This window comes from Dermacentor silvarum, chromosome 10 (genome assembly GCF_013339745.2).
Source record: "Dermacentor silvarum isolate Dsil-2018 chromosome 10, BIME_Dsil_1.4, whole genome shotgun sequence".
In the NCBI taxonomy this organism is placed as follows: Eukaryota; Metazoa; Arthropoda; class Arachnida; order Ixodida; family Ixodidae; genus Dermacentor; species Dermacentor silvarum.
In genome coordinates this window covers 106,708,781-106,730,908 of record NC_051163.1, presented here as the reverse complement: position 1 = coordinate 106,730,908, position 22,128 = coordinate 106,708,781, and the positions used below count along the sequence as shown (strand labels likewise).

Genomic DNA, 22,128 nt, shown 5'->3' with positions numbered 1-22,128 from the left:
TCGAAGCGCACCTGCGCCTCCCGAGACCTCGAACGGTTTCTTCCCCTTGATGTTGAACGCTGCCTTGATCTTGAACTACTTCTTGAGCGTGAGCGCTTGTCTTGATCTTGAACCACTCCTTGAGCGTGAGCGCCTCCCAGCGCCCGGAGGGGTCTCCTTTGTCGGTTGAGCCGATTCCATCTCGGTGTCCTCTTTCAAGCGTTCTCTTCTCCTTACTCTCACTACATACGGTATTTGATACCGCTGCTTGCAAGCTTTGTCACCTGTGGGGTGATCTTCACCGCAGAACTTGCATTTGGGAGAGCATGTATGATCCTCCCTAGGGTCTTGCACACCGCATCCCCTGCACTGCACTACATCAGGTGTGGGACAAACGTCTGATCTGTGTCCAATTCTTCCACATGCGTAACATACGTCAAATTGTTTCCTGTACAGAAAGCACCTCACTAGGGTTGACCCATATTTGATAAAATTGGGCACCTTCAATCCGTCGAAGAGCACAATAACCGAGCCCGTAGCTTTGATGCGCTGTGCTGCCAACGCCGTTGGGTTGTATTCATGCACGATCTTTTTCGTGATAACACTCTGACTGTCGTTGAGGTTCACTCTTCTAATAACCCCCTTGCACGTAGAGTGGGGGGGCCGTTTCATAAGCGCTGACTTCATATTCCGCCTTCATGAGAGTAATAGACTTGAGTCGCACATACCTTTCGGCATGATCGAAGTCCGGTGTACTAACCACCACGATGTGCTTAAAAATAAATTTTCGCAGAAGTAATGCTGTATTACCACGCTTCACACGTTTCGAAGAAATGCACAGGCTACAACAGACACCATGCCAGAAAGCGCCGAAGCATTTTGGTCCCATGATGCCCCTTAACTCTACTACACCTGGGCATACCGTGCACAGGCATTTAAAGACCGTCACAGTACCCACTACGATCGGGAATGAGCACGAATGACCATCGGCTTACGAGCACCACGCTACAAAAATATTCGTCTAAAAAAATCAGCTATATAACGTAACAACCTGAAATCCACAAGATATCTGCTGAGAATAGAGAAAATCACAATGCTTCGCTTGCCACGTGCACAACAGCCGCTCTCCCCAGAAGAAGCATTGCGTTCTTTAGTCCCAAATAACCAGTAGCGAAAAACGAAACAGTGGAAAAAAAAAGAAACAAGAGACACACGATGTGTGCTTCCCGTAAAAAAGTAAAATAGGTGGTTTACATGACGATTTGTAGCTAATGAAAGACTATTTCGCGGCGAAGCATTTTCGTCAGTTCTTAAAATAAGGGTACTACTCGCATAGACTGCGCTGATCAAAACGGCAAAAGCCTATGCAACGCGCGCTCGCAAACCATAGGCAAAACTCAGCATCGGTGCAGTGCTTAGTTCGTGAGCGAACGTAGGTACGTGAGCGAGGATCAGAGAATACTTTCTTATTTATGAAAAACACGATGCGATAGTCTAAACTTTCTTGACACTTACCTCGCAAATGTAGGAGCTATCCGTTGCCTTCCAGTGATACCGCTTTACTTGGGCTTCCCATCTCTTCCTTCGCTTGGGTCCCGGGGAAAGCGTAAACAACGAAGCCCTTTACGCATCGATCCGGTGCACTTGGGAACACAACAGCCCGTCATGTCGACTCGATGCACTTGACAAGCTTGTCATTCATGCGGCTGAACACTGTCCAGCAAGTAGAAGCGTCAGCGAAGCATCCGCGCGCACTGTGTCTCGAACTAAGCACCGGCACCAAGCACTCGCAACCGCTCGCTGTGACTCAGGATGGCGTCGCAGCGAGAAAGCGGCGGCGCGGGTGCGGTCAAAGGATGGCACCACCCTGAACGACGGCGCTGGCATCGAGGCACCCTTAGGCACCCTACGTTTGACAAGTTTTACGGAGGTAACGGAGGTGTCGGCCGGTGTCGGCGGTGCCTACGGCTTCTTGGCCGCCACGCTGGCGTAGTCGACGCAGGCGTGGTCTTGTGCCGGGTGTTTTTTTTTCTTTTTGCCTTTAACAAATCTAGTAACATTGCGTTCAACTTTGTTGCGTAGTGATCGCAATCCCTGTGAGTCCCAGCGAGAAGTATCGACGCAGCTCGTGCGGCGTGTGCTCCCGCTGCAACTTGCGACAAGAATGCACTTTTTCTCCCGAGATTTTAACCATAAATTAGAAGGCAAGGAAAAGATGGCTGTAGCAAAGAAAAAAGCGCGTGTTTTGTAACTTTGGCTTTTGAAATGTGATTCCCAGTTGATGTTATTCGTTGTATTGTTCAAAAAGTTGGCAGTCACTTTAGCATACGCAAAAGAGAATGAATGCGAAAGCGTGTGCGCCTCATGAGAAATTCATTACATAACTTGACATTAATATTCGAATGCGTCGTGAGTTTAACAAATCAAATTAAATTCTGGTGTTTTATATGTTCCAAAATCACGACATGGAGGTACTCCATAGTGGGGGACACCGGGTTAATTTTGACCACCTTTAACGTGTCGTCCTATTCTTCCTATTACTGTTATTTCCCACCAAAGGTCGTAGGGTTCGAGTACCTTAATTAAGTGTGCCCTAATGAACTTCTCCCTAATTAAATCAAAGGTCTTGAGCTCGTGTGTCTTAATTAACTATACCTTGATTAAATGCGCCTTAATTAACACCAATGGTTGAGGATTCGACTACCCCCAACGGTCGTGGGTCTGCGTGCCATGAATAACTATATCCTAATTAAATGTCTTAACTTTGCCTTAAGTAACACCAAAGGTCGTGGTTTCGAGTGCCTTAATGAACTCTGTGTTAATTAAGGTAGTTAACTAAGGCACTCGAAACCATGACCTTTGTTGGTGGCACCATGAATTTAGGTGCCTTAACACAGGACGTCGGATTTTCGGCCCATGAGCCATCTACGTTTTCGTCTTAATAAATTGCTTTCAATTTCGCTTGTGTTCTTCTCGTCGCCTCTCGCGTTTCATAGCCTTAAAAATGGCGAGCTTTCACTGAAGTACCTCGGTATCTTGCGTTTAAAAATGCGTATCCTGGCATTGAGTGTTCTTGAACAAACGAGTGGTTCTAGGTTTCAATATTTTCGGCGGCATCAGATGCTTATGTTCCGTGACCCACCGTAAGCACGTAATCTTAAATAGAACTGAATTAAAAAGAACTGAACCCGATTAACCTTCAGAGCTGAACGGATACTCAAGGTGGCAGACATACAGACAGCTTCCGCGGTGTCCCGCATATCACAAGCTAGATTGAGGCATTTCAGTCGCATCTCTGCCCTGTGGAATCGCTCTAGTGGCTGAAACGATAGCATAGTTGCGCAATCGAAATGACGTTTGTTCACAATCTCGGAAATAACTCCCCTTACACAGAATTGCCTGCGTAAATTGCGTTTAACGCAGCGCGCAGGCTCCATAACCATGATGCGACCGGGCCAATGGCGTCGGAAGCGCCACTTCGCGAGCGGGAGCCGAAAGGGGCCACGTTTTGCCGCTGCATCCCGGCGGAGTATAGGGATAGTCGATTATTTTATTCGATTAACGATTAATCATTCATCGTTTTCGCCTTTAATCGATTAATCGCTTTCGATGCAGAGTCTTTCATTGATTAATCGACTAATCGAAATTTTTGCCGGGCCCTTTCAAAAAGGCTGAAAAGCAGTTACCTACCTTGTAGGGCCCTATTTTAATGTTTGAGAGGTGGAACAAAGTTTGAAACACAAGTGTATAAACGTTTGATATAGGTAATCTTCAACTTGTTAAATACTAACTATAGTTGGCACTAGTGGCTTTCACAAGATAAACAATATATGACACTTAGTCCAGAATGAAAAAAAATTCGTCAGCCCTACCACTCCGTGAAGATGGTTAACCAGCGAAGCTGAAACATGCGGCCCCGGTGTTTATCACTGGGTTAATACCTGCAGTCTATTAAAGTATTTCTCAATTATGAGGTTACGCACACACGTTCGGCTGCGACGGAGAGAATGACGTCACTGACGGTGTGCCCGCAGTCCGCCGTTGTCGCTTGCGTTCGATGTTTAGAGTTTGCTCAGCGGCGTGGTTAGCAGTATTCGTCCGCCACTGCCGCTTTCGATTCTTCGAAATTAAATTATTTCAAAAATGAAACTATTCCGTCACGTAAGACAATGAATGGCTCATGCCCCCTTAAGCAATGACTCATACCGCCGTAAACGCGGCCTTCCCATTACGACGACAGAAGAGAAGTGAAATTCTTCGCTGGAATGATTAGCGGCTACGCAGCGAGCTGTAGAAGCAGACGACGAACGCGGGAGCAGTGGCACGAGCGCCTGCCGAGCACGAGCACGAACGCAACCCGAGGGGCGCCAACGAGCCAGCTGCGGAAGAAGACGAAGCTCGAGCCAATGCTGATGATGACAGTTTTGTGTACACAGGCGATTTCGCCTAGCCATATATGATGTCGCGTGTAGTAGGATACAACTTAAAAAACAGCAAGTTGGCAAAAAAGGCACATGGACCGCGCGGGGTTGGGTAACTCCGCCAGCCAATCACAGAAGCAAACAAAGTCGTCGTCATGCAACGTTTCCAAAATGGCGTCATACTTGATACGACTGTAGTTGTCGTACTTGTACTTTCCACTATAATAGTTGAGTGAAAACGTATAAAATTACGCGTCTATAATTCTACTTTTGTGGTTACCACCTTATTTAGCTAACTAGGTAAAGTTTGAAGTACGATCGAACTATTTGCAGCCTCGTGGATGTACAGTGGCTGGCGGTTATGAGGGCGTGGGCGGGGCTTCACTGCAGACTTAAGTTGTATCCGACTATAGACATATAAAGCTTCGCTTTAATAAGGTACATTACACTAGTGAATGCCAGTACAGTACAGTTAAAGAATTAAGAAAATGGCAAAAGTGACAGGTGAAGTCCACCTGAAATAAGCAAGAAATTGCAATGTACACAGGGGAAAAGGAAGTCGGTGGTTTAGGGTTTTAAACCACATAATCTTTTCTACAGTGCGAAGGAATGTCAATTGGCTGGCATGTTTGGGTGAAACCAACACCTTTGAATGGGCACACAACCAGCATGCGAGAATATAGAACTCCATCGCTATGTCAAATACATGGTCTAAGCCGACGCGCATGCTGTGAAACATTTATAGTGGACTGGGAGTGGCACTACGATCAACGACTGGATTGCTGTAGTGTGCCTTGAAGTGCGAGGGCATTTCAAGCCTCCAGCTTCGCGTGGCGTGGTGGAGTGTGCGGGGAGAGAGGGGAAACGCACGACTCGACATCAATTGGGACTCGGAAGGACAGTCGACTGTCGCTCTACCCCAGCCGCACAGACACTGCTCGTGGGTCGCCATTCCGGTACTATTTCAAAATACTCGAGCCACTCCTGTCGCACCCTCGAAAACGATTAATGGAACAAGCCTAATCGATTAAGTCGATTAAATGAAAGGTGGACATCGATGAAGATTAATCGGTTTGCGGTATACATTTAATCGATTCATCGATTAATCATTATTCGATATTACCAACCCTACGGCGGAGTTTGCAAACTGGCAAAGTAATCTAGTAACGGTGGTGCACGCCTCGTACATCACGTGTTTAGGCTATTCGCATGATTCTGTGTAACCATCGTAGATTAGCCGTGCCCGGATTATTCGTGTGTGTGACGCTCGGGATCGATGAGGCAAAGATAAGAACGCATCACATACGCACATCAATAGCCTCACGGGAACGTCGGCCGACTGATGATTTCGTGCTGGTTGACGCTCCTGTAGGATTGGACTCGAAACGTTGCTGCTGTTATAGGCTCGAGGGCCGCCATGTTGCTCTAACATATCTGACGCTTTCAGGTCCTGGACATGGAGGCATACAGGTTCCTGCAGTTTGCCGAAAAGCATTTCAAGGACGACTTCGAGTTGCTCGAGAGGGCCGCCCATGTCACCCGCGATGTATTCCAGATACCTTCACTGCTCAACTCATGCACACAGAAAAACGAAGGAGGTGCCCGCTGCTGGATGGTGACTCAAGCGGTAACTCATTCTGTCACTGCAACCACGTGCACACACAGAAGTGACGCATGTTTATCACACACCAGACATCAGCTCCAACGTAGCGGTTTACTTTTTGCAATTTATGTTAAGGTCGCAGCACATAAGGCTGGTCACAGCGTTTGCAGTCGCTAACACCAGATGACGTTCGTCTCTTCGTTAGTCTGTACAGGTCGGCGACAAAACGCAATTTTCACAGATATAAAACATATGTTAGCAGGACAGACTGCGACTGCACAATACAGCTTCCGCAGTAGCTAAGGAAACCAGGGTTTAAGCAAGACAGTGTGGGGAACTGTACATATACGGCCCTCTGTATATGCCGGTACACTTTGTTTCTGGAAGCACCTCTTACGAACATCATTGCCATTGCGTGCAATGCAGGAAGAGTTGAACAAGTTCCTGAACCCATTCGGCATGGAGCTCAACGAACTGCGGGAAGGTAGCCTGGACTTCGTAATGACTCATAGTGACCCCATGGCTCCCAACGACCCCAAAGCTGTGGTTGTATTCTTGGCTACGCTGTGGTTTCTCCGCGAGCACCGCTGTTTCTCCGGCATCAGCCTGAACGTGTCGGTGCTGGAGCGCTTTCGCCCGGTGCAGTTCCTGCAGCACATCACGTTCGCCAAGCGGGTCGTCACGGTCAACCTGATCGGCGTCGAGGGAATCGAGCTCCCGTTCAAAGTGTGCCCCCTGGTTCTGGTGCTCGAGCAAACGGAGCTGCTGACGCACGTCACCCTCGATAGGGTGAGTATTATAACGCTCGGTTTTTCCAGGCATCTTCAGGAAGGTGTCGATAGTTTAGTCCTCTTAACATGACACAATGTTGTGGTGCTGAGCAATGGCTTGCCGCATGGTTTGATTCCCAACCCTCAGAATTCGATACTCACTTTCTCATATTCTTCTCATTTTTATTTCCGCTCATCATTCTTGGCCAACTGTGAGGACGTTATTGTATGACGATCAGACAAGCCTTTCGACCCACTAGTATGGTTAGACTAGAGTAAAAAAAAAAAAAAAAAAAAAACGAGCCGGCAGATTCCACGCCCTGTGGGAATCGATGTTATGCGAAGCGGTGTGCGGGGAGCCTACCAAGTTAAGGAAACGGCCATGAGAGCACCAAGACGTAGGCGGCTGATCCATGACACGCATATGACATTCATGCCATGACCTATCATTTATGTCCGAACCCATTCCAGTGGTTTTTAAGTGTTCATCATTTTTAGCTGCGTCATTGTTATTTTTTGCTGAGTCATGCTCATGACTACGACTTCTACCATCATCGTTTAGTGTTTCTTTCACTTAGTATTCATGTACGAACCCATTCAGCGGTTTTTGAGGGTTAATCTTTTTTCGATGACCTATCATTTATGTTACTCATACACTCGTGTCGTACTATACCAATTTTGGTACATACTAAGTTGACGAAACGACCTTGAGAGCACGAAGACGTAGGAGGCTGTTTCATGACCTCCATGAGACGCATGTCGTGGCATTGTCATGACCTATCATTGACGTTCGTCATAAACCTTTGTCATACTATGCCAGCTTTGGTACATACCAAGTTAAGGAAACGACCATGAGAGCACCAAGACGTAGGCGGCTAGATAGATACACTCACAGTGGCAAATGCTTGCCAAGAAATGCTTCGCATTTAAAATGCACTTTTTGAAGTTTTGCTTTGCCGTGCAGAAGACGACGAGAGCGACTAGGTGAAATATATGCCATGATATCGACACCCTTTATGGCGAGATGCTTGGACGAAAGCAAATACGCATTTTGTTTTTGACAAACCAGCCAACTAATCAAGCCCGTAATCAAACTTATAAAATGCGATATAGCTCAGAAGATTGAGCAATAGCAAATTAGTGGCAAGCGCAACCTGTTCTTAAAAAAAAAGTAAGGAAGGCGCAGATCACTGTATACAAAACGCATAAAAAAGCAAGGACTGATGTGTAAGAAACCATGTACAAATTAGCTGCGTTTGTATCACGGCTGAAACCCCGATATGCGTCTAGAAATAACCTCATTACGCATGTAAACACGGTCGCGTAGGTTGCCAGTCATGGCGAAAGATGGTCTTGGATTATTGTGGGCAATCACTTGTTTCTTCTCCCCCCTGACTTGGAACATTTGCTCGGCGGAGATGCGTGGATTGCGTAAATTGAGCTTATGATCTCGGAGGCCACTAGAAAACTCTTTCTTATAAGAGACACACAGAAGGTGCTCCGATCCCTGGCGCCTCGCTGCGCTGCGTGCAAGCTCGACACTAGGTGCGATTTTGCGTGCGATCCGTCGTACGACGCGTTGGAGTCCGACTTGCCGCATACGACGATTCGGGACACATGGTACGAACGACGTGCGGTGCGTAGCTCCGCCCACAACTGGCGGGCCTGCATGGACGCTCGGAATACTGCGGAACTTCGCAAAGTGAAAACAAACGTATTTGCAGTTCTCTAGTTTCGCACAAACGATCACAATAAAAACGCGTCTGTGCAAGCAGCGTAGACGTGTTTCCACAAGGCCGCGTCCGCAGTGTGAGCTCCGTCAACAGCTGCCGATAGCTAGGAGCTGCCATGCCTAGCTCGCTGGGCCGTCGAATTCGAGACCGGTGTCGCTTGCGACACGACCACTTGTAGCTCGTAATAAACCTCCTACGTTGGTCAGCACAACGTGTACACAGTTATGTCGCGCTTAAATTGCAATACATTTGATTTTATCGGCGCGGACGGAAGCGAACGAGCAAGCCAGGCGAGCTTGCGATCGCTGGGAGACGGTATATAGGCCTAGTTCGCTGGCCGTCAGATCCGGGGTCGAAAGCCCTTGCGATCCGTCCGCAGCTCGTTATAGAGCGCCAATATTCGTCAGCACAATCAACATTTGAACATTTATGTCGCTCATAAGTGGCAATACAATTGGTTTTCCCGACGCCGTTCGTAGCGATGAGAAAACACGCCAGTCAGGCGAGCCGCATCGCATAGACGACGGCTGCGGCGTCTGCGCTGACCTCTTCCGAATCGATATCACTTTAACGATTTACTACTTCGCGCAACGTTTTATAGCATGCACAATTTTGAGTTCACTTCATTCTACAAGATATTGCGTGTCAGAAACAAAGTGTGCCCGATTTCGGTGTCGCCGTCAGCGGCAAAGAGGCCAGCATCTCGACCAGGAAAAAAAAAAAAAAAAGCACCGGGGACGCAACACTACATTTGCTAGTAGGTAAATACGCCACCGGGACAATCGGAGCGCTTGCTCGCCGGCCCCGCCCCTCCGGCTCTACCACGTGACCATGACGTACACGCTGGCGGCGCTGTCGTTGGCTGCGGCCGTCCGAGCGATCGGGCAGTCGGTCGCATGCGGCGCGTGCGATTCGGCGCCGCATGCGGCAGAATATGTCGAGAACTTGTTGAGTGCGGCGGCCGATGCGGCGTGTCGTACGACGGATCGCACGCAAAATCGCATCGTGTGTCTCGCGCTTTACACAGCAGCCGCTGCGACGGGTGGCTTCCGTGCAACCCTGTCGTAGCCACGTAAAAAAAGCGGGGGGAACGGCACATCACTTACACTTGCTTACAATAAACCGAAAAGGCCAATCTATGATGAATAAACAGCCCGGCAGTGGGGGCCGCATTTCGATGGAAGCGAAATGCAATGGCGTTTGTTCATTGAGACTTAGGTGCGCGTCAAAGAACCCCAGGTGGTCGAAATTAATCCGTAGCCCTCCACTATGGCGTACCTCATAATCAGATTGTGGTTTTGGCATGTAAGACAACGGAAAACAGGAAAAAATTGATGAACCACTTAAAATATAACTGTAAGGTTCATGCTTGCAGTTATCGACACATGATAAATCTTTGCGACGCCTCAATCTTTTTAAATGCGAAGCATTTTTTGGCAAACATTTGTCACTTTGACAGTATCTATCTATCTAGCCGCCTACGTCTTGGTGCTCTCATGGTCGTTTCGTTAACTTGGTATTTACCAAAATTAGCATAGCGTGACAGGAGTGTATTACGAACACAAATAATAGGTCATGACATGAATGTCATGACATGCGTGTCATGTAGGTCATGAAACAGTCGGTTAAGTCTTGGTGCTCCTATGGTAGTTTCGTTAACTTAGTGTGTACCAAAATTGGCATAACATGACAAGAGTGCATGGCGAACATAAATGATAGGCATGACATGAATGTCGTGACATGCGTGTCATGCAGGTCATTAAACAGTCGCCTAAAATGACAATGACCCAGCGAAAAAAGATTAACACTAAAAAACCAATGGAATGGGTTCTGACGTGGGTACTAAGTGATGAAAACACTAAAGGATGATAGAAGTCATAGTCATGATCATGACTCAGCAAAAATGACAGTGACTCAACGAAAAAGATTAACCCTCAAAAGTTAATGGAATGGGTTCGGACGTGGTAATAAGTGAAGGAAAAGGCAAAAGGCTGATGGTCGAAGTCATAGCCATGCGCATGAATAAAGCTTTCGCCTTAAGCTCTATAGGCGTAGATAAAAGTGCTCCTAAGAACTCATGACTTGAATGTCATGATATGCTTGTCATGTAGCTTATGAAACAGCCGCCTAAGTCTTGGTGCTCTCGTGGTCGTTTCGTTAACTTGGTAGGCTCGCCGCACACTGCTTCGCATAACATCGATTCCCACAGGGCGTGGGATCTGCCGGCTTTTTTATATATAATAATTACGCAGACATTGTTTGCCATGGCTTATAATCGTTTTCCCTTTAGGGAGTCTGAAAGTTTAAAAGAACGTGCTTCTGTGCTGCTTTCTTCATACATGCAGATTTTGACAAGCGCAGATTTCAAGGCAAGATGAGAGCGTAGCGCAGGTCTGAATGAGTAGAGGTGATACTAGAAAACGCAACATGCTGGATGTTCATGCATAAGCTGCATCATTCTCAAACTGCATTTTTCTAAGCCCCAAATAAAGAAACGAGATGTCGCGTAAGCGGTTTACCGTTTGTCGGGAAAATCTGTTAACTGACAACCCGTGCAACATCAACGTTAACGTATAGGGCGGAAGGTGCGGAAACGTTTTTTTTTCTGTTAATTAATGAATGAGTAAATACCAACGGGTAAGGACCGCAACAGCCGGATCTTTGTGATGTGTCGCACCTGGTGGCATTTATTTTTTTCCTTGACAACATCGATTGCCCTTCAATTACAGGTAACACTGATGGAAGCTGAGGGCATCTATCTCTCTTCATTGGTGATTACCAACCACGGACTGCAGTGTTTGACCCTTCGGAACGTGACCATGGAAGACTCAGTCCTGGCCAGACTCGCGCAGGAGTTCAAGGAGCACCGCAGACCGCGAGAGTTCGAGTTGCGAGGGAGGATTCGTAACAGCACGACGCGCACTGAACTGGTCTCGAGGCTGTTGGATACCTCCTTGCAAATTCTGCGCCTTGAAATCATGTGCAACCTTAGCCAGCTCTTCGAGAAACTCAAGGACAACGCGCAGCTGATAGAGCTCGAGCTAGGACGCTGTTCCCCGGTCGGCGTCTATCTGGACACACTAGCTTCTGCACTGACCCAAAACATGACGCTGCGACACCTCACTCTCAGCCTCGACATGACATGGATGTCGTACACAAGTTGCTCCTGGAAGCACCTGGGAGCCCTGCTTAAGAACAGCCGCTGGCTGGAAACATTGTGTCTCCGTGATTCGTGTCTTGGAATGCACGCCGTGGTCCCGTTAAGCGAGGCCATGGAAAGCAACGAGAATCTTCAGACGCTGAACCTGAAGTGCTGCGGATTCTCCTGCACCGATGCCCTCCTGTTCGTGCGGGCCCTTTCACGAAACGGCTCCCCTTGTACGAAGGTGAAGCTAGGCGTTCTGACGGGAAAGGAGTGTGAACAGATCCAACTTCTCCAAGAGATCCAGGCTAGTGGACTGGACGACCGCGTTCACTGGGTTTTCACGTCGTCTCGGGCAGAGACGATCGCCTCGGCTTTGCAAAAGGGCACTCCAATTCGTCGCCTTGAGTTCCACGGCCCAGCCAGAGGCAAAGTTGGGACTTTGTTCCGGGGTCTTATGAACGTGCAGGAAATGTTGACGACCCTATCACTCCGAGGATTCCACTTCAGTATCCACAATGACGCCAGACAGCTTTCGCGGTTCTTGCGAGAAAGTGTAATTCTCCGCAAGTTCAAGCTGGACATGGTCGCCACTGCCGGTAGCAGTTTGCTCATTCTTCAAGGATTGCAGCGCTCAATATCCATCAGGTCACTGACAGTGATCGAGAACTGCTTGAAAGAAGCCACGGCGCGCGGGTTCGAAAACTTTGTGCGGAGGAATACAAGTGTCGTGAAGCTGACTATTATTAAAGAGAAAACACCGGATGCAGTCCTGGTGCCCTGTCTCCGGCGGGGCCTAACGGAAAACTACAGTCTGGGTGACCTAAGGCTGTTCTGCTCCGACGGACAAGTGCAATTGCACGACTCGGTCATTTCGCGGTCACTGCATATCAACAGCATTGCGGTGGCGTGCGCCACCAAATTAGTGGCGGACACGGAGCTCACGAGGGCAACCATGTTCGCCCTGGAGCGGATCATGGCTTGCGACGCGGGCCCGGACATCCTCTGCAAGGGCATGGACTGCGAGAAAGGAGTTTTCGTAGCGAAGCTCCAGGAAGCCCTCAGGACAGCCGAGGACGAGCTGTTCGGTCTCGCCTGTCTGTACAAGTCAGCGGCAGAAAGTGATGGACCGCGAGCCAGTCGCTTCCAATTCTCAAGCCTCAACGACGCAGTTCGGGCAGAAATACGGAACTGCTTGCACTGCATGGGTATCCCGATTGACAGGTCGCCCTTCGGCCATTTTTGATACAGCAGCTCCCTTTCAGTCCAGCACGCACATCGAACTGAGTATTCTTAAACGCACTCATCATTTTATACTTTGCATCATTCTGCATGTTATCATAAGTTCATTGCCTTTAGCGCTTTTATAAGAAATTTTAAGATGTCACCGCGCATTTCAAATATTCAGTAAATAAACCATGTCACATATGTCAGCGTGTATATACATGACAAGAGCGAGCGTGGCAGAGAGGAAAGGCGACGCGAGAAACTCGTTTCGACCTTTCCATCGCGTCGCCGCAATCCCCTCTGTAGCTCCCTGGGCGTCGCCAGAATACCATATGGACTGCTGTAATTATCTGATGCTTTGCAAAAGCGTTGCAAAAGCTGCAGCGCCTACCCTTGTACCAACGCACAACAGTCCAAAAGCGAGGCAGCTAGAATGGTAGAGAGGAGGTAGCTAGACAAGGCAGAGAATGGGTAGAAGCCGCATTAAAGCACGGCAGCGTCTATAGGATATTATACAGGGTGATCATTTTGAAGCTTTACGGAATTCTTAGATTGCCGGTCGCAGATAGCATAATTCTTGTCTCCAAGCTGGATTATGCGAAGAGGCGGACATACTAGCACGCGAAATCAAAACATATATTGCACTAATTAGCAAAACATTACTGATTAACTTAACGAATTGCGTTACGGCACATGTTGCAATTAACTAGGTGTAGCCTGTGAGTTGGCAAGACGCATCCACTTGAAATGAATTTTCAGGATTAAACCACTTTAGAGATATTTCCAAAGTGTGTGACGAAATACATGGGCGTTCCAGTTATTTTTGTGCTACAGTGCATAAAAGAATTTTGTTAAAGTGGTCAAATAGTGAATTTTTACGGCGAGTTTGATGGCACATATATCTGTGTGCCATCACACAGATATATGCGATCTGTGTGATGGCACAGATCACACCCTTTCTTCAGCCACAACTCAACGCATGGCACGCTTACAGTCTTCATTATGCACAGTCTACAACTCATGCTGCCGAATTACGCCACTTACAGCTGCGTTGAGCCGCTACAGCCGGCAGTAGAATTCTACATGGCGGACATGGAACCCAAAAGTGTCCAAGTGATCAAAGGAGAGTGGGAGATATGGAAGCAGAAGTGGCACGTAACGCCTCCAAAAGAGCTGCCAAAGTATGCGACCGAGGCACTCAAGCAGTAACATCAGCCTGTTTCCAAATATCAGCACTCTGCTCAAGACACTTTCCACACTTCCTGTCACCACAGCGGCAGCTGAAAGAAGCTTTTCGACGCACCACAAAACCTACCTTCGCAACAGCTCTGTTGAGGAATGATTGAACGGGTTGGCTCTGATGTCACTCTACACAGAGTCCGTCGCAACGTTTACGATGAACGCACGGAGAATTGTTTTAGGCTTCCGAACTTAAGGTGCGGATAATGACTTTGAAGCAAACGGACGCACCGCGCCGCGGACTTGTGGGACCACCTGACGAGATCACTGCCGACCGTTCCATGTCAGACGTCGGGTGAAGCTCTTCTTGAGTGTGCCTCAATAAAACGAATATTTCTACTTTTGGTCTTTTTATTTTTGGCTCTGAGCAACGCTGTTTTTTTATTAATGAAATCTATTGAGAGGAATCGTCCGTATAAAATATTATACTATTAGGAAGGTTTATCTCAAAACTAAAGATATGAAACTAATAATAAAATAGTGCTTAAAAAGTCGCATAATTTACATACTGCGATTTTTACCGGAAATAATCGCGGAAAAATAGGGGCTTTCCTAAAATAGTCGAGGCTTTCAGCAAATGCCCCCTCCCCCGAAAAAAATTTCTGGCTACGGGCCTGCCGCAAGTGTGTGTGGCCTGAGCACGCTGTCTTCTTGATTGATGTTAGCTATTCGCCAATGGCAGCCGCTAATGGGAATTCGCTATATGACGAAAAAAAGTGTGCAGAAGAGAGTAAGGAGCAGGCTTCTGTTGAAAAAGAGAGGGTTTGAGAGAAAGGTGACTTCGCGCTACGCTTGCGAGCTCCACGTTAGTCCACGCGTCGCGTACGACTGGAAAATTTGGCTGAAATGTTCATAACAGCGTTTTTTTTTTGTTCATAACAGCATTTGTTCATAACAAATGTTTTTTTTTTTCAACAAGCCCAAAGGGTGGTTCATGACCCCTTTAAAACCTATATCTTAAAGCCTTCATTTTACCGTGCACAGTTACTTATGTTAACAGATCCGGTCCAATTATTTTTGTCCCTGCTTTTTTTCCACCAATATCCGAAACCTGGTGATTTGTCGCGCACCTAGGCGATAAGGCATCACAGCTGGGCATGCGGCGTGGCAGGAGCGCGAGCGTTATCACCCTTTGGTTGTGCTCAAAAGTGCCGGCATTCAAGCTGGCGCGTGCTTTCATTCCTGTAACCGGGCAGTTCGCCCACCGCTGTTAAGCTGATGGCTAAATAAAGCCGCATTGTTTCCGCTCCACCGTTGCGCTGCCTATCCGTCAGACACGACCACGATATAAGAAATACATTATACTTGTTTTAAATATACTATATTTATATTATATTACATAGCGACTGGCGAGCGGCTAGCGAGGTGACACCAAAATGAAGATACGCTCCTGTTAATAATTTTGATTACGAGCACGTCGTCACCTAGGAGCAGAACGCGACGAGAGATGTGGAGTTCGAGCGGGTATTCGCTCACTACGAGACCGGCTTCGCATGGCACGTCTGGTGGATCGGATTGGATCCAAACGGCGGCTGCGGCTACCGAATGGTTCACCGCATGCCGATTGCCTGCTCTTTCCCTCCCGCACCTGTTCTCACAAATTTTGCATACTGCCTGTTCGTGACGTTGCCGCAACTAAACAGAACGCGTTTCGAACAAAGATCTCCAATCGCGCTCCAGGGGATCAACGAAATGCTTCCACTGTAACTCTCCTCACTCTGAAAATGCGTGTCCGCACGTCAATCCCTAGCAAAAATTATAATACAAAAACTAATAGCCTATTAGGTTATTGACACTAATACAGTCTATTAGGTGTATTAGTGTATTAGTCTAATAGATATTGGTGTATTAGTCTAATAGGCCTATTAGTCTAGTAGGTCTATTAGTGTATTAGTCTAGTAGATCTATTAGTGTATTAGTCTAGTAGGCCTATTAGTGTATTAGTCTAATAGGTCTATTGCTGTGAAAGAAAATGTTGCGATACACCAAATAACGAAAAACAGATAAAATTGCTAGAAGCATTTATTCGCACAGCATGTTTTTTTACCGATTCCTCTTTCGAGATCTTCGTCAGGTCTGCAATCTTGATTGAGAACTTTTAGTTGACTTCGACCAGAGGACGTACTTTTGAGGAAGTGGTTAAAAAAACCTGGGCACAAAAATACACACATACAGAAACAGTTAAAAACAGGGGTGCTAGTTCTACCACTAAACGTTTAAGCTGGCAATATTTGCTTCCACATTAGAATAATGTGGCACCGCAATATTTTAGGACAGTTGATATATGCTAGCTCAAAATATTTATCATAATAAAAATGACGCTACCTGACATGACAGGACAACTATAAAGCACACAAAATCAACATTAAGATGTGTGTTCCATCGAAACTGTAGACAGATATAAGGAATTCTAGGCAGAAATCTTGCACAGCGTTGTCAGAAACAGGCATGTTATTGCTGCAACGTACACAGCAATCCGCCCGACGGCATTGTACTTACGTCCACCGTCAGGATAAAAAAAAAAAGAAAACACTTCATACTGTACTACAGAAGCATAAATAAGAAGTATAATTACCTCGAAATGGTAAATCGGCGCCGGGAAAAACGCTGCACATGATGCACGCAGATAGATCCACAAAGCCGCGAAGGACAGGGGTAAAACAGTTGCCTTGCGTTGTTTTGAAGTCATAACAGCAGCCATAGATAAAACTATCCAAATATACTACTGCACGAATGAGATTGCGCAGGCGCTAACACCACGGGTTCCTTAAAAACACATTGTTCATTCACTAACACGCACGCCTCGCCTTGACATGGCAGCCGCCATGGGACACGTGCTGTGCGCAACTACGGCTGACTACGGTCGCAGTTTTATGTCCTTCCCACCCGCCGTGTTCCCTTCTCTGCAATACTGCTCTTTGATGTCAATAAATATTACGGCCTTTTATATGCGGTATCAAGTTAGCAATTTAGGCTAAAAGTTCAACATTTACTTTATGCGCACTTTAGCAGAAAATACGACACTGACGAATCTTCAGCCGCAAACAAATATGGTTGCTGCTATTGCACCGTCGTTCAAGCTACGGTAGTTCAAGCTGACCGAGCACCGCGATTCTGCCTTGCAGATTACGGCTGGTTGTTCGTTTTTTTTTCTTTTTTTTCGTGGGGAAGTATTCGCTCTGCTGTAAACACTCGCTGTTTCCTCAACGACTCATCGCGACGAGGCTCAGTGAAGCAAAATTGGCAAGACCATGTAGGCACACGCCGCTTTTGTGTATGTCGCCGAGAGATGGCCAGTTTCACTAGCTTAGTGCGCTGAAACTAATGCAAACGTGCAAACGCAGTCTGCTGCACAATTGTACGGCAGAATTTTTAATTATTCAGTGATTAAATAGAAACACCTGTCCATGCAAGCAAGCGGTCCACTAGTCTAATTTTTTCATCAACTTTCACCAGAAAACAAGAGCTGTGGAATCCAGCAATACATGTTAGTATCAGACCAGCAACCATCTGTATAAGGCTACAGTGTACTAGAATTTTTCTAGTACGGTGTAATAAGGTCAATAGGACCTATTAGTCTAATAGGTAGAGATACTAGTAGACACGCAACACTGTTTGTATAAGGCTAATAAGTCTAATACACAGGACGTATTGGTCTTATAGGTAAATCAGTACGACTAATAGAAATTTCTATTGGTCTAATACAAAACTTATACAACCAATACAAAACTGTATTAGACTAATACAAACTTCTATTAAATTTCTATTTGTCTAATACAAAACTTATAGAACTAATGCAAAACTGTATTAGACTAATAAAAACTTCTATTAAAATTTTGCTAGGGATGGGACTTGTTTTTTTTCTGCAACAAGAAAGGGCATATTCAGAAAGCCTGCAGGCGGCAAGGAAAATTGCAGCCGAAGCGAAAGCGAACAGTACAGAACGTTCGGGTGTTACAATCGTCTGAACCACCCCTGCAAAGTGTTGCAACGAAAGAGGTAGAGACAGGAGACCCCACCATGCTCAGCTTAACCATCGAGGGTGTTCCCATAGAATAAAGACCAACTTTAGAGAAGGGAAACTGTACCTTCCACAGTGGTACGAAAATAAGAAGCGGCAGCGCATGGAACTCACTGGTGTACCCGACAGATGGCGCTGCTCAAACAGGAAGCGGAAAATTTTCTTTTTTTTTTTTGGTGCAAAACCCAATACGGCCGCTTTTTACCCGTCGCGTACGCTGGTACGCGCCGCGCTCGCCCGGCTGGCGTTGCGGCGTGCCTCAGTGCCTTGCCGCTTAGCTTGTGCGTTGTAATTGCCAGGAGACCAAAGAGCCTCCTACTGACGCCCATACAAACAAGCCACAAGTGAGTGAACAGGACGTACGACTTTATTGGTCGAAGACAAGCAGTGCACGTTCTCGTACAAGAGCAGCAATAAAACTTGCATGTTGAGATACGCTGAAACAATAAACGCAAACTCGTAAACGGCTCACTTTCGTCATCGCACATGGCGGTCCGGTAACGTGCGACAACCAGCAGCGCAAGCAGATTGTGTCCCACCTGTTTGCACCGACAGTCACCGTTGAAGATTAGCAACTTTCATACCGAAGCAATCGGGTGACGCAGGCATCTGCTGCTGCACCCAACACAGCAACATGGACTGCCGTGCGTTTTAGCATTACCTCCTTTCCAACCTGCACGTTTCTTTTTGTCTATCGGGGCCGCTAATATGTCACTGACACTGGGTGCCCCATTTTCTCTCAATATGCACAAGTCGGTTTCGTGGGCATCACCTTCGTCAGCCACTTTTGCGGGCCTTTCCACCCAAGTGGCTATCAACTTCATACACTTCCGACCATGTAAACACGTATGCCAAATCGCGGCTCAGGAAGCCCACAAGCACAATTTGCCCACGGCTGCAGCAGGAAAGGACGGAACGGGGCGCACCAATCACGGTGCGTGTAAATTGGGAGTCTATGTCGCTGTACGGACTGCGGGAGCAGGTGCTTACCTCAAGAGACTGCTTCCCAATGCAACTTACCAGGCCCTCCAAATCCGAAAAAACCTAACACAGCGACCACGAGCAAGTTTCTGCAACCAGATTCTGTGAAACCAGATTCTGTGAACCAGTGAAATGATACATAGCACACGGTGCAAAGGTTAATGCAAGACACATACCGATGCCGCGTCTGCTATTTCAGGAGAGGAATTTAACATGGCAACGTACGGTAGATAATACTGCTACAACGATGTTATGCTAATAGACAATGACGGGCCTTAAGTTTGAGCAAAGGATCAGTTCACCTTTATGTTTTGATAAGGATGAAGAATGATATCTAGCAAGAATGGGGAATGAAAAAGCTTGCATTCATAGAAAAAATTTATACTTGGCGCAAATTGAATTTGACAAGGCCAGGAAACTGATTAAGGAAGGGCAAACTGATGGAACTCTTTTGGCCAGCATCGTCCATGTTTGTTCAGAGGTTGCAGGCACATCTGAACACGAAGAATTTATTTTGTTGAGGTACCTGGATGACTCTGCCAATATCCGTGCTGGTGGAATGATGGCTGAGGTTCTTTTCAGTCTTGATACAGTCCTACGTAGACTTGGTATCTCATCCAAATACTTCAGGATCCGCTTCTTTGTTCATGGTGTAAAAGCCTTTTGAGTTCGGCTCCAGCCCCTTCCTGTTGGTGTAGATATATGAGGGCTCCTGTGATGAGGGCCAAGATGTGCTTGGTGCAGACTCTGTTGGGGCAGAACAGTAACACATGAGACACAGAAGAGGTTAGCCAAACTCGTGTAGTGCTTTCTATGTTTGAAGCAATTATGCTGCACCGTAAATATGAACAAACATTCATATCATCTGCTACAAACAAATGACAATGTATCTCAAGACTAGCAAGCCAATACAGCGTATATCAAGCATATTTATTTCTGAACCCGGTATTGTTTACCTTGTAATAGCAGCAAAAGTCCACACGATGGCCTGGTTGTAGCAGGCAGTAGTGTCTCTTTAGTGTGTGTAGCGTGTTGCTTTACGCTGGTGCCGTCCTCTTTACTTCATGTCTGGAAGAGAAATTTTGACTGCATCAAAAATTGAAAAAACACAATTTCGCAATATGAAATGCAAAAAGCTGTGATATATATATATTGTAATGGTTTCTGGCTGCACAACACATGTAAATGTACACCGTTTGTTCTAGGGAGCTTAAGCAGCGTGTTAATTAACCAAATATTGCTACTGTTCATAAAACTGATGTCTGCCTAACTACAATGCGTTTGAACACCTGATGTATTATTAGGATCACAAATGAGAACATTTTTGCGCTCATTTATACACTAGAAGAGATCACACTGCTGGTTTCACAAGCAAACGCATGAGAGACATGAATTTCATGTACTACAACTGATGCATTCTTTGTCTGCACGACCGCGATGCACCGCTCCACTACTGCAAAAATAAATGCCCTAAGGTAAACCAAACTTAACAGCAAGAACACTTGGAACCAAAATGTACGAAATATGTGTTAATTATTATGCGTGCAATTGTTTAATACATTAAATTCAGTACTTTCACTTTAGTTTACCCAAGGGTTAATCGGTTTTGTGAACGAAATAAGTTGCCGGCGGACTCAAAGAAAAAAAAACATTGATAAGGCTACTCATACCCGTGCCACACGGGCGAAGTAAAGTGCACTTCGAGCGAGTGCACTTCAGCGCGCTGAGTGTCACTTTGGCGGTGCGCTGCTACACGAGAAAGAAAAGTGTTCTTTCAAATTGATGACCATGGCAACCGGGAGTCAGACGGGAAAGCATATATTTACTAATATAAAAATGTGTGCACAAAAACAGTTTATTATTGTTAGAAACAACATTTACAATCCACCTTTATAAGCGCCGGCAACGACGGAAACTTGACTAGCAACAGTCAGAACTACTCGATCCGCCAAACAACTGCGCAGTCAATATCCGGCGTGGTCGTGAACAGCCCGAGAGCGAGAGTTTTTTTGCGGTTCTTGTCTTTTTTTGCGGTGTGGCACATTTTATTATCTTGTAACGTTTGCAATTTAAAACAATATTATTAAAAATTACTCCTGACCCTTCTTTGAATATCACTTTATGTATCTTCTAAGCATTGCTAACGAGGCTACACACTTCGCCGCCGCGAAGTGAGTTCGCCGAACGCACTCGCCGGCGAGTGCACTCTGCAGTGAGTGTCACTAAGCGTTCCCGTGTGGGAGCATGCGAATGACACTAGCCGATAAGTGCACTCGCTCAAAGTGCACTCTACTTTGCCCGTGTGGCACGGGTATCAGTCGCCCAAGGCCACGGCTACAACGAGATGAAAAACGTGCTGCGCGTTCCGATATCGCTCTCTCTTTCGTGATTGTGTGTATAACGACGGTCTCGCAACTGCAGGTTTATTTCAGAAACGGCAACGTACGGTCCCGACTACCCATATGTAATGCAGGATCTAGTTCGTTAACTTGTCTCCGCCTGTGAATTAACGACACGAATATTAAATAACGATTCAAGCAGCAATTTTAAACGACTCACCGGTATTGCCAACCTCAGTGGCAGCAGAATCCGGCTCCCGTTTCGATGCTTACTTGTTCCGCATGGCTCACGACCAAAACCTAGCTTTCGGGCTTACATCTCCGCTCGCAAACACGTCACTTCAACCCAAGTTAAATAACGCGAGGTGTCGAAGCGCAATAAACTGGTTTTAGCGCAAATAAGCAACCAGCATAAGTGTACGAACCAATGAATCCGTGCTTGTGGTTACCCGAAAATACCGGTAAAAATTTTAAAGCCAGGACCCAGGCGAGAGGCCACGTGGGAGGTAAATGATGATGAACGTTATTTTGCGTATATAATGACAAGAAAACAATAGTGGTACTACTCAAGAGTAGGATGTATAATTAGGAATAATAAATATGTACTCTTTGTCATAAAATAAAAACACTTCGATAAGTGTGGGAGTAAGTTTGTAGGTTGAAATTGCACTTA

General features: G+C 46.5%; 1 protein-coding gene across 1 annotated transcript in view; it reads left to right on the top strand.

The window, feature by feature from the left end:
• LOC119466429 (uncharacterized) overlaps positions 1 to 14,436 on the top strand; it is a 217,391-nt gene extending 202,955 nt beyond the window's left edge. The window contains exons 3-5 of the mRNA XM_037726942.2: positions 5,848 to 6,027; positions 6,430 to 6,792; positions 11,236 to 14,436. Of these exons, the coding sequence (XP_037582870.1) occupies positions 5,848 to 6,027; positions 6,430 to 6,792; positions 11,236 to 12,894 (2,202 nt within the window). The 3' untranslated portion in view covers positions 12,895 to 14,436. The remainder of the gene's footprint in view (positions 1 to 5,847; positions 6,028 to 6,429; positions 6,793 to 11,235) is intronic.
• Positions 14,437 to 22,128: the final 7,692 nt, after the last annotated feature.